This window comes from Pollachius pollachius (assembly GCF_949987615.1).
Source record: "Pollachius pollachius genome assembly, chromosome: 2".
In the NCBI taxonomy this organism is placed as follows: Eukaryota; Metazoa; Chordata; class Actinopteri; order Gadiformes; family Gadidae; genus Pollachius; species Pollachius pollachius.
In genome coordinates, this window is record NC_136935.1 from 48,323,318 (window position 1) to 48,336,013 (window position 12,696).

At 48.0% G+C, this 12,696-nt stretch overlaps 1 protein-coding gene across 4 annotated transcripts in view; it reads left to right on the forward strand.

Moving 5' to 3' along the window:
• LOC307070675 (testis-expressed protein 2-like) overlaps positions 1 to 12,696 on the forward strand; it is a 29,237-nt gene that overhangs the window by 9,057 nt on the left and 7,484 nt on the right. For 3 of the 4 annotated variants that reach the window (XM_079729260.1, XM_079729259.1, XM_079729261.1), the window contains 6 exons: positions 5,741 to 7,354; positions 8,067 to 8,267; positions 8,864 to 9,212; positions 9,610 to 9,860; positions 10,728 to 10,886; positions 11,888 to 11,987. In XM_079729260.1, coding sequence (XP_079585386.1) covers positions 5,768 to 7,354; positions 8,067 to 8,267; positions 8,864 to 9,212; positions 9,610 to 9,860; positions 10,728 to 10,886; positions 11,888 to 11,987 — 2,647 coding nt within the window. In that variant the 5' untranslated portion in view covers positions 5,741 to 5,767. Of the gene's footprint in view, positions 1 to 5,740; positions 7,355 to 8,066; positions 8,268 to 8,863; positions 9,213 to 9,609; positions 9,861 to 10,727; positions 10,887 to 11,887; positions 11,988 to 12,696 lie in introns of those variants that run through there. The other variant, XM_079729262.1, reaches the window with a different exon arrangement.

Sequence of the window (12,696 nt, forward strand, 5' to 3'; positions counted from 1 at the left end):
TGGCAAGATGGCCGCCGTTTAAGCGTAATGATTTGTCTTAGCCCTTGGATTCGATTCGTAACATCATGACTCAAAAAAATAAATGCTTAGAGAAGCAGAGGTTACCCGAGTCCATTTGTAGACTGGTTCTGCTCTGCAACGACTGCATTTAAAGTTGCAATCTGTAAGATTCAAGAGTTGTTTTTGTCACATGCATACTAGTATGGAGTGAAGTGAAGTAAATACCTGGCACTATTATGCTATAACAGCATGTGAACAATGACTAAAGAGGTGACTGTATACATGGTCTAATGTCTGCCAGGTACCAGTAGTGTAAGATGGAGACCCTCCCAGTTGGAAAGGGGAGGACTTTAAGAAGATAAAAAAAAATCAATAACAGTGTTCTGTCCTCTCTAGCTAGCTGTACAAATGTGTGCCGTGAACTCACGTAGCTCGGCTGACTGGCTGGGCGTGAGTGGGAGAGGTTTTGGGAGTGTCCATAGTAAGATTCTTGTAAACAAAGAGAGGTACTGGGCCGGCCTGCATTCTTTATTTGTGGACTAGGTCAGTTACAGGATATGATTTTTATCGATAACATTTACACATTGCAAGCGATAAGCTAGTTGAATGGTTATGTTACACACTGTGACTTGAACTACCCCATTTCAAACTGAGTCCCTGATCCATAGTGCTGCGGTCTGTCACAGAATTGGGAAGGGGTGAAAGGTGGGAGATTTTTGTTGTGTTGTTGAAAGTCTTTTGTTACATTATTATATCAAAGGCAAACATTTTGTGTGAGTGTGTTTTGGAACTTAGATTCGGTGTTGGTTAATGTCTAGAGTTAACTTCCACACAAGTAGAAAACATGACATTATTTGTCTACATTTCATTACTTTTTTAGACTTAAGCAATGGTTCTTCAGCTTCTTGTGAGGACATTAGATGAGTGTGTTGAATCTTATGCTGCCTGTTATGTTGGCCGAGTGTAGTGTAGGTGGAGAAGTGAGGTCACATGAGACCACTGATGATCTCACCAACCAACACTTCTCTGCCTGCCTGCCTAGCCAGTCTTTCTCCATGCTTGAGCATACTGTCCGTGCCGCCGTGTCCTTGTGCTTTCATTGTTGTGAGTCTGATTTTGTCCGATCCCAATAGGGCTCGTACATCACAATGCGTCATGGGAATTATAGTTGACGATACTGTCTATTGAGGGGACTTTAGGGAGTTTTAGTAATGTCAAATCCTTAATCAATGTAAAAATATTGAAAACTAGGCTTGTCTTGAATGGGAAACGAGGTGGCACATTCAAACACAAGAATGTCTACAATAGATACTAATCATTTCAGGAATGATTCCTAGACAATGACTAAAGCAACATCACTAGTAACATTATACTTAGCATTCCAATGGAGTGGGGGCGGTCATTGCGATGTCATCGCAATATTCTGGCAATCTAGCCCTATACCGAAACCAGACCTTATTCACACACACAAACACACACACCCCGATTCTTATTCACTGTATATTTACTGTAGCACACAGGTGAGTCACACTGTATTTAAGGCAAAGCACAAAGCCTTTATATTAAGGTTCATTACCATCTCTGTCTCCCTGGAAAGCACAGAGAGCAGGCCAGAATCAAGTAAAGCCTGTGTCTATTTGTTTCCAAAAGCCTTTGGGCTATTATATAAGTACATTTATTTTTTAACCAGCACACAGAAACCAGTATGGCCATGCCTTAAGACTGGGATCTGATGTTCAAACGAGCCGTTTTCTCAAGAGCACTTGTCTCGTCTGCACTTCCTTTGATAGAATTATATCACTCAGCCGGGTTTTCTGTTACTCAAGCAATACAATTATTTTGTCTAGTATCAGTTTACATCTTGATCCACAATAATTAGGATTTGAGTCCATGTGCACTAACCAGGAATTAATGAATCTGTCCCAAATCAACCGCCATTTACACACACACATATATTTCAGAAAATTTGCCATTTTGAGCTGAAAGCCCACCTCGGTTTACCATGAGTTTTGTATCGACAGATATGAAATCACACGGTGACAGAATAAATGTAGGTTAATAATTGAGGAACAAGCTACCAAAGAACCCCTCCCCCCACACACTGTTTTCCTTCTGATCATCTTTGCCCTTCTCTCTTCAACAATCATTTAGTGATTTTTTTATTTTTTTATTTAATGTAAACCGAACACACCCTGGTCCAGAACACATAACATGGGATTGTTTTGTTTCAAAGGAATGTTAAGTCTCTCAATGCAGAAAAACAGGATTTTCAGGCTCCCCTCAGCAGACTGCCGTGAGACCACAGCTAGCTGCTTTTTGTGTGCTATGGTCATATTCCCCAGATGAGTTCCCGGTTCCCTGTGACACACCAGAGCCGTTTTCCACAGAAGCTTTTGTTTACTAAGGATCCCATACAGTCCCAAGTGAAATGGGACTTTTTGTTGACAAATATCAACTCTTAACCCAAGGCAGTTTTCCGTGAAAAGAAACGTTCGTGAAAATAAACACGGATATACAAACTCACACGCATATTCAAACAAACACACATTTCTAGTTTTGTTTAATTTCTATTAATATAATTATATTTGCTTAAAATGTGTGTTATCCTGATACAAACAACTGTAGGCATATAGCCTTTAGAAATGTAAACAGGCAGGTCGTTTTTCCGTGGCTTACTTTCACATCTTCCACATAAAATACACACAAAACTGTAGTCTGTACAAGTGATAGCAGTGGATCTCAATTTACAATAACTGCTAGCGTCTGGCCCCTCCCCTTTCCATGTACACATCAGTTTCAAGCCGCCACATAAACAACAGTCAACATGCATGCAATGTACGGAGGCGGCCATTGACCAACCTCAATTGTTTGCATGTACTCTCTCTCCTGCCACAATTCCGCTCCCAGTATGAAAACAAGCGGTCCGTAGTACACCTCTTAACTCTGTTTGCCTTTCAGTGACACAGAAAATCAAAACAACGGACCCCTTGAGTTGTCTCACACACACACACACACACACACACACACACACACACACACACACACACACACACACACACACACACACACACACACACACTCTCAATGTATGTACCTTTTTGTAGACTCAGTAGACGCCGTGTGCACTAGGCTGCCAGGGCTCTACAGTGTCTCCATAATGTGTTTGATGCAGAGGAAGTGAGCTGTGAACGGGTCCCTAATGAGCTCATTATGGGGGGGCTAATGGCGCCGCTGCGTTGCTTTGGTGATCAACGCTCCTTCCACCGTCAGAGAGGTTGTTTTTTTCCGGCCGGCTTTGCGCTGGCTGTTCAGCGACCAGATAAGAGTGGTAATGTGTGCAGGCACACGCCTCAATGGACGCGTAAACAGGCTAATTCATCAATAGGCTCAGCAGTTGATGAATAAAGTGTGTTTGTTTTTGTGTGTCTTTGTGTGTGGGCACTCACAATCCTTGTACGTCTCCAGTGTTGCCTAATAATAACAAACAAGTATCCAGCAGTCGCACACAAATCTTTTGTCTGTGGGTGTTTTACCCCTTTTGGGCGGTCTTCTTCAGTTTGGGCGTACCGTCAGGCCCGGGCTCTGCTCCTCAACCCTGTGGGCGTTTGGTAGACTGCCTGGTTGTGTAACTCGCCTGTCCATGTGACGATGAGCGGTGAAGTCAGGCCTGTGTACTGGTGAGCCGGTGGCCTTATGCTGCATTAGGCCTTGTGGTTGGACCAACCAGCTGCCTCTGCTGTGACAGCGAGGCACAAGGCCTTCCATTGGCAGGGCCGCAAAAGTATCGCTGACTAATAACTTATCAGTTATGCACTTATTTTTACTGCTACTGAAGCGTTTAACACAGGGCGTGTTAGGGTATCCACACAGACTATTAGGATGACAGATGGCCCAACTCCTACCCCAATATGTTTTATAAATAGTGATAGTTCATTTTAATCATGAACTTCAACCCGTGACCATTGGTTTTTTAACAATAGGCCCATTGTACTACAGAAATGGCACTACTGGGCAGCACAGTAGCAGGTCAGATGTACGACTCTGGCTGTCTGACCGGCCATGCATTATACATGAAGGAATCTGTAATTAAACAAACTAAACCATGGTTCAGCCTGTTCACCACAGACAGTTGGAAAGTTGTTTTTGTTCAAGGCTTTTGAACGTCCATAATGTTTTTAAATTCATTGTTTGAAAATGACTGTTTGCCCTTCACATAACTAAAGGGTTTGTTACCTCGAATGCAGCAGAGAGACTTTTATCTTGTTTCCCATTTGGAATGGAAAATCCATATTGTTGTTTAGTTGTAATAATTAAAGCTTTGTTCTCTTCAGATTTTTTGAGCTAGCCACCGAATCTGTTAACCAGTGTTAACTAGTTCCCCTTTATTGTTAAAACTCCGCTATGGCAACATTTCCTTCACATGATGGAAGGCACTGCCTTTCGGGGAGGCAGTGAAACTGTTTTAAAAGGCTGTTTGAAACTGTACTCTTTTCTGCTTTTTGCATTTAAGAAGTCTCATGTGTAATGAACGCAATATCTCATAAAGCAAGACACATTAACGTGTCAGTCAGGACAATCATTGACAGAAGTTCACCTGGAGGTACGTGGGGGGTTGTTAAGGGCTGGTAATTGGAGACTTTACGAGTTTGAACAGGTGATCACACTCATTTATACCGTCTTACAGTTTCACTTTTTTTATGAGAGAATGCTGCCGTGCTTTGGTTAATGACCTTAATTAACATTATTCAATGATCTATGTCAGCCCTCAGTTTTAAAATGTTACGCCTCACGTTCTTAAGAGTGCAATGGTTACTGAAATAACCATATATTAATTTATATGTTGAAATTAATTCATGATGTATTCGGTAAGGTGAGACCCAGCTATGTGTGTGCCACAACTTTACAGCAAAGAAGATGAAGAACCACAAACAAACAAGGAGGGAAAAGTGGGACAACCTTTGCATGTTTTTAATCAAAGGTTGGTGTCATATTCAAAGGAAGACTCTGTTTTTTCACAGAACCAGTTTCCCACTTTCGGGCTGTTAATCCTAGAACCTGTTTGAAGCACCGTCTCTCAGGCCAGCTCAGAGATCTAGATCTTTGTGCAGACCTCCATGAGTGGTTATTCTTGGACCACTAAAACACCTTTTTTGTTTCTATTTCCAATCCACTTTTAATTTGACTGAAAGGCAAGTTTCAGTTCTCTGTTTCAGGTCTCTATTCGTTAATCTGTAAAACTGTTAATCAGGTAGGGCAGAATATAAGTTTAATATTTTTAGCTGTGTGTATTAAGGTTTCACAGCAGTTTTTGAGTTGAAATTGTATCGGGGGAATGATCACTGTCTTCATTTAGAATGCCTACCTGATGCAGTGAACCATTTTGCCACTTGCATGTCATACATGACAACACGAGTAATACTTTTCCTCCATGGTTTCCCTTTTTTTTTACTCATGGTCAGCAAAGTCATCTGGTGGCCCGGTGACTCCTTTTCTGATCTGAGATTGAATGCTGTATACATTGTCGCCCCCATTTACTGAAAAATTAACATCAAGCATTCAGGTGAAATGCACAAATGGATCTCCATGTGGTTGAAATGTCGTAGACGCCTTCTCTAACCTGATAAAACTGGCCTTTGAATTGAGTAGTCATGGAGTTATACTAAATGCCCCGGTTTCACTGTACCATGCGGGCCTACCACTGTTTCCACGTCTTCTTACCTCCCCGTCTCCCTCCTCCCAGGTATTGTAGCTGTGTGGGAGCCCTGCGATGACCACGCAGCCTTCTAGCCATGCAGAAACCGCTCGCCCCACAATGCCCCCCCCGGTGCCTTCTGCGGCCCCCCAGCTCCACGTTCAGCGCCCGCTGTCTCGGGAGGCCATCACCATCCGCTTCACCCCGCTCGGGGCGGTCGACGCCGGGGAGCACGACAGCAGCGGCGACGACGACGACGAGGTCAACTGGGCCAGCGTCCCCGTCGCTGCCCGGGACGGTGTGGGCGTTGTGACGGCCATAGAGGCCGGCGAGGAGATGCTGGAAGAGGCACTGCTGGACGCGGCGGCCGCTGCTTTCCCTGAGCCGTCGCCCACCCCTCCCCCGCTCGCCGGCGGGCACAGAACCGCGTTGTTGTTCCCCGCCGACAGGAAGGTCCTGAGCTCCTCGTCCTCTTCGCCGCCGACCAAATCGGTGAGCCTCCCTTGTATCGACAAGCCCCCCTTCAGCATGATCAAGTCTCTGTCGTCCGACGCAGAGCCCGCCTCCTCCTCCTCCACCTCCTCCACCTCCACCTCCCATCTCCTGGTGAAGCACAGGCAGCTCATGAAGACGCTGGTCAAGTCGTTGTCCTCCGACACGTCCGAGGGGTCTTCGGCTCCCCCCGCCGGCGCCGCCCCCCGCGGGTCCGACTCGCGCCTCAACCTGCAGCTCTTCAAGCAGTTCACCCAGTCCCGCATGTCGGCCGGCGGCGCGGCGGCGGCGCCCTCCGCCAGCCACTCCAAGACGGCGCCCTCCTCCCCGCTCACCGTCCACGAGAGCCGCTCCTTCTTCAACGTCTCGGAGGTGGAGGCCCGCATTGAGGACACCAAGCGCCGCCTCTCCGAGGTGATGTACGAGCCCCTGCAGATCCTCAGCAAGATCATGGACGAGAAGAGCGTGGCGGGCAGCGTGGCCAACTACAGGGCCTCCAAGGCCGCCTCCTCCGAGCTCGCCAACATGTCCAGTCTGTCGTCGCTCGGCTACTTGGAGAGCAACAACAACAGCTACTGCATCAAGGAGGAGGAGGGCGGCGACTGGGACTCGGACAGCCCCAACAGCGCGGCCTCCTGCAACGCAGAGTGCCCCGTTCCTTCCTCTGCGGACAACAACAGCAGCAGGAGCCCCAGAAAGGCCGGGAGCTCCATGCCGCTGGAGATGTGTTCCATGTCCGCCCTGGCCAGGCTGGAGGAGGAGGACTTCTGCATCCTGTCCACCGAGGACTTTGAGACCTGTGCGGAGGCCGAGCGCGAACGCAGGGACAGGAGCGATTACTCCGGAAGCAGCACTCAGAGTAAGGCGTCGCCAAGCGGCGGAACGGAGCCGTGCAGCGAAGACGAGCTGGAGCTGGATGAACCTGGGCCCGACGTGCCGGTCTACACCCTGGTGATCACCACCCTGCTGGTGTACGGGTACTTTGTCCTCCCCCTACCCGCCTACGTTGGAGGGCTGTTGCTCGGGGTTGTGCTGGGCTTCTTCGTTGCTATCGGGGTGGTGTGGCTGGCCGGTCCAAAGCCTTCTGGCCGTGGACTACAACACTTGAAACACCAGAGGGCGCTGCGCAGTGTGGCCAAGTTAAACTTTAAAGAGCCAGATCTCTTTAAGGTGAGTACTTTGGTTCTTAATTACACATTTGTTTTTTATGCATTTATTGAAGGCCACCCTATACTAATGTCCAGGGCTTATTTTAACACTTAAAGTCAACGATGTCTGCGATTAATTGTCCTTAGTGTCGGACGGCTCTGATGGACTAACACGTCTAATACTGTCTTATAATGAGACTCATGCTTCAACCATCAGGAATAATACATCAATGAAGGAAACCAGTTAGCCAGTTCAAGTGTTCATTTAGTTTCATTAAGACTCAAAAGGAAGAACCTAGCCTCTATTCATTGTGGTTAATGTTCCACCCATGGGTCATCCAGCTATTCTCACGCTCACCGTGACTTTCATCACAAGGGAGTTGTCAGCAGACTATTGTCCAGTGGCCCACAGTTTAGGGCCCTATTCCAAATGATGTCATGAAGGGATGAAGGGAAATCCCAGCCTAAATGGGCCCACTTGCATAGCCTGACCTATTGCTTTACACACTTTGCTAAGTTTAGCTGACTAGAACAAACAACAATTTTACAGAATTAACTTCCTCTCTTCTTCTCTTCTTTTTTTTTCGTATTGCTGATGATGACGACAGGGTTTGATTTTTTTTTTCAAACAATACAAATATTACAGTGACCCCCCCCCCCCCCGTGATCAACGAACGCCTCCTTAATAAAACCTTGCTTGCTCTCCTCCCTCGCCTCCGCCCGATGACCCCCAGGGTTGGATGAACGAGATCGCGGCCTACGACGCCGAGACGTACCACGCCACCCTGACCCAGTCGGTGTACGTACGGCTGGAGGGCTCCACCCTGCGCCTGTCCAAGCCCAACCGCAACATCACGCGCAGGGCCGTGCACAACGAGCCCAAACCGGACGTCTCCTACATCAGCCAGAAGATGTACGACCTGACCGACAGCAAGGTGCCCCCCCCCCTGCTCTGCTCATGTGGTGCACGGTCGATTTTTATATTTTGTGTAAAGGTTTTTGTTGTGCTATAACGGCAGAATACAATATTGTTGTATTTGTAGGGCAGGCTTTTGCAGTGGTTAGGGCAGAGACCGTATAAAATTGTGTTGATTATTAAACCGGGAAAAGGAAAAAATGTCTAGTGAGGCCTATAGTGTCATGTATAAAAGGGACGCTATGGCTCAGTGTTCTAGACATACAGCATTACATATTTATAATATTAGAATAAAACAAGGTTTGGGATCAAATAATTTCGGGAACCCCCTGCAGTAACTCTGCGGACCCCCTTGGGGTCCCAGACTCTCTGTTGAAGATCTCTGAGTAAGGGTGTTAAACTACCAACCCAAAGGTACTGGGTTCGATCTCCAACGCCCCGACCTACTGTCAGCTGTCCATGAGCAACCCTGCCCTCTCCCGGTGCCTCACGTGATCTTTATCAGAATTCACTGGAAGTCAGCATGGATAATAAGCATCTGCTGAATAAATCGACCTCAAATCATTGCTGTGTGTGTGTAAACTCCCTGGGCGTGCCGCCCTCTTCCTCCACCAGGTCTTCCTCGTTCCTCACCATCTGGCCAGGAAGCGGCTGTGGAACAAGAAGTACCCCATCTGCATCCAGCTGGCCAAGCAGGACGACTTCATGTCCAAGGCTGAGGGGGAGCGCCTGGACACCAGCAAGGACTCCACTGCCGCCGCCGCCGCCGGCGCAGGGGACGGAGCCGCCGGGACGGGCGAGGGGCAGGGGAAAGGAAAGCCCTCCTTCTCTAGTCGGGACCTCACCCTCTATCTGTTTGGAAGGACGGGTCGGGAGAAAGAGGAGTGGTTCCAGAGGATTCTGGTGGCTGCGCAGCGCAAGGGGAGGATGAGGAGAGACGCCAGCTTTGGAGGAAGTAAACATGGTAAGGGAAACATCACGTGGCATCGTTTATATTTTCTATTTCGTTTTTTTATTTTGGGCATGATATTGACGATCGTCACAAGTTTATTTCTGGTTGTGTCGTGAACTTCTATTGATAAGTTGATGCATGTTTACTCATTTCTAATAATGAAAGTGGGGTCGGCTTAGCTCGACCCTAGCGGCTCAGGAGTTACAGAGAGTTGCTAGTTAGATCCCTGGCTCCTCCTAGGTATAGTGCCGTGGTGTCTCTGAGCAAGACATCTTACCCAAACTGCTTCCGACGAGCTGGATTGACGCCTTGCATGGTTGACTCCACTGTCGGTGTGTGACTGGTTGTCGCCTTTGACAAAGGCGTCAACTTATTCCCCTAAAAGTAACCAATGTCCATTGTGCCTCAGCACTCAGCACCCTCAGCTCCAGCAGCCGCCGGGGCAGCACCGAAGAGGCTCCGGGTTCTCCGCCAAAGAACAAGGAACTCCCGGCCTCCTCCTCCTCCTCTGTCGTCACTCAGGCGGGCACTGCCAAGACCAAGTCCCTGCTGGACTACAGCGTCTACATGACCTCCCTGATGCCTGGGCAGGGGGCCAGTCCCGTGACTGACAGCTCGCCTCTCCGCAGCCCCCAGAACAGCCCGGAGGCGGCCAAGAAGGTAGCAGGAGCTTCTCAGTCCGCTCCCGTTGCTACCTTCTCTAATTTGGTACCTTCTCTGATTTGGTACCTTCTCTGATTTGGTACCTCCTCTGATTTGGTACCTTCTCTGATTTGGTACCTCCTCTGATATGGCACCTTGTCTGATTTGGCACCTCGTCTGATTTGGTACCTTCTCTGATATGGCACCTTGTCTGATTTGGTACTTCCTCTGATTTGGTACCTTCTCTGATATGCTACCTTTGCTGATTTGGTGGTACCTTCTCTGGTATGGTACCTTCTCTGATATGGCACCTTATCTGATTTGGTACCTCCTCTGATTTGTTACCACGTCATAATGATGAACAAGAAAGTGAAGCTTGACATCCTCTAGTTACAGTGTGCCATTTAGTCAGTTAGCCACGAGTGACTTGGGACTTGCAGTGATAAGATCGATGTCATTCATGAGCAGGTATAGGGTTGGAACTACCTACAGGTACACTGGGGACAGCATCCTAACCGCTAGAGTCAGACTATCCTGCCCCTAGTGGGAGAGCAGGATAACATGACACCTGTGGAATGATTTCAATTTGAATATTGTGTAGATTTCTAATTAGATGCCTTGCTGAGACAACAGAACTTTAAAGACGCGGTAAAGTAGGAAAGCCCGCCTCTTGCTTGATTTGATTGGGTGCCTGGGCCAAGTGTGACATTGACGAGCAACGCAACTCTGCGCTGAGAAGTGGAGAACATCTTAAAGTTTAGGCGCTTCTAAAAAACAAAGAAGTACCATAGGAAATTAAGGTTTATTTATTTATATTGCCCGTGACGCATTTCTAGCGACGCGCCTCCGCCTGACCAGAGTGTTCCTGTGCTCGTGCCCCTCCAGCTCCCCCGAGGTCTCCCTGCCCCGGCGGCCCCAGAGGAGGAGCAGTCAGTGGCCTGGCTCAACGCCATGCTGGGCCGCCTGCTCTGGGACTTCCTGGGCGAGGCCCACTGGGCCGAGATGGTCTCCAAGAAGATCCAGATGAAGCTGAGCAAGATCCGGGTGAGTGAACCTTGACTCCTAGGTTTGTGTCAGAGGTGGTTGTCTGGGGCGCCATGCAGTATTTGTGAGCCTCGTGTGTGTGCTCCGCCACATCTCAAAGCTCAGCAGCATGGTTCAATGAAGCGAACCGGGCAGGTGGAACAAACACGAGCCAGACGACATGAAGAGGAGGTGATGCGAGGCCGAGGCAAGAAACTGGAAGTGGATAGTGGCGTTGGTGGTGACCACACAGACAGACACACAGCTACACAAAAAGACACACATACACACACACCGAGACAGACATTTACACACACACACACAGACAGACACAGCCTCAGTCAAACACACATACACACACAGACAGACAGACAGACAGACAGACACGCGTACTTACGTACGTACAGACAGACAGACAGACACAGCCTCACACAGACACAGACACAGCCTCAGACACAGATAGAGAGAGAGTCAGCCTCCACCCATTGTGCAGCTCGGTACAGGAAGCAGAGTGTCAAAACAAGACTCCGGGGAGCAGGAGGGAGGCAGAGGAACACCTGATCTCTGGCTATTCATCCCTCCTGCTTCTCCCTGATCCTAATCAGGCCCCTCCGCTATCTCAATGCTCTGGGCCTGTGTTCTGCCGTGTGCGTGTGTGGCCCTGGGTGTCCAGATTCCTGTGGTCGTGTCAGTCCTTTCCACTCAAAGGGAGTGAAAGGGGGATGGGACCAGTTGATTGTGTGCTCTGCTTTTACTGTGACATTTCACTGAGACGATCATCAGAGCTGCCTTTTACCAGGAGGAGCAGTCGATTCATCCACACCAGAGTAGGGGACGTAGTAGAAGAGATGTAATCCTGCTCATCTCCCAAGTCTTTTTGGCATTTTACAATACTTTGTCTGTTATGAATCTGGGTTTCAGATATCGTTTTTCCTTTCCTTTCCAAACAGGCTTTCGGCAGTCAAAAACGTGGGCTCTCGCTGAAAAATCGATTGAAACCTGTATACCGTTTTCTCTTCCAGTTGCCTTACTTTATGAATGAGTTGACCCTGACGGAGTTGGACATGGGCGTGGCCACTCCCAGGATCCTCGGGGCTTCCCAGCCGTCGGTCGATCACAGAGGTACGAGCCCCAGTCACCACAAACACTAACATGAACTTGGTGTCAAAGCCAGCAGAATAACCCTGTGTGTGGGTGAACAATCACACTTTCACTTGCACGCCCACAAACGAGCAGAGTGAAATCAGAAGTGCCAAATGAGTCATTCTCTTAAAATGCATGGCCTATTTAGCAGTTTGCGTGTGTGCATGTGCATGCCTATGTGCGGGTTGTCTAGTGTCATCCTGAACAGGGCAGCGTTCCGCCCACAGGGTCTACTTTTATCACTGAACCACTAGTGTATGAAAGCATTTCTGTATTGGGTGTCGCTCTGTCTTTCACTCTGAATCATTCTTCATTATTTTGCCTTATTTTTGAACACGTGCCATGCAACAAATCAGGTCCTGTGGCCAAAATACCTTTTCTTGACTGTGTGTTGACTGGAACAAATAGTCGCCCAGCAGCCAGTGGAATCAGTAAAGCACTATTGCCTAATTGATTATTTAAGATGAATTAGTTGATTTGTTGAAGAGACAGAAAACGGGACAAATCTTGAGTAAAGTGTTTTATGTTTGACCGATGGAGAACAGCTTATGGGTTATCAGAGATTGACACTGTTATCAATACACTTGCACTTCAGACTTGAACCTCCATAACCCGTCAGACATTTCCATGAAAATACGCACTTTCTCACCATCTGTGCTGTTGAGCATTATAAACCATTGCACCATGG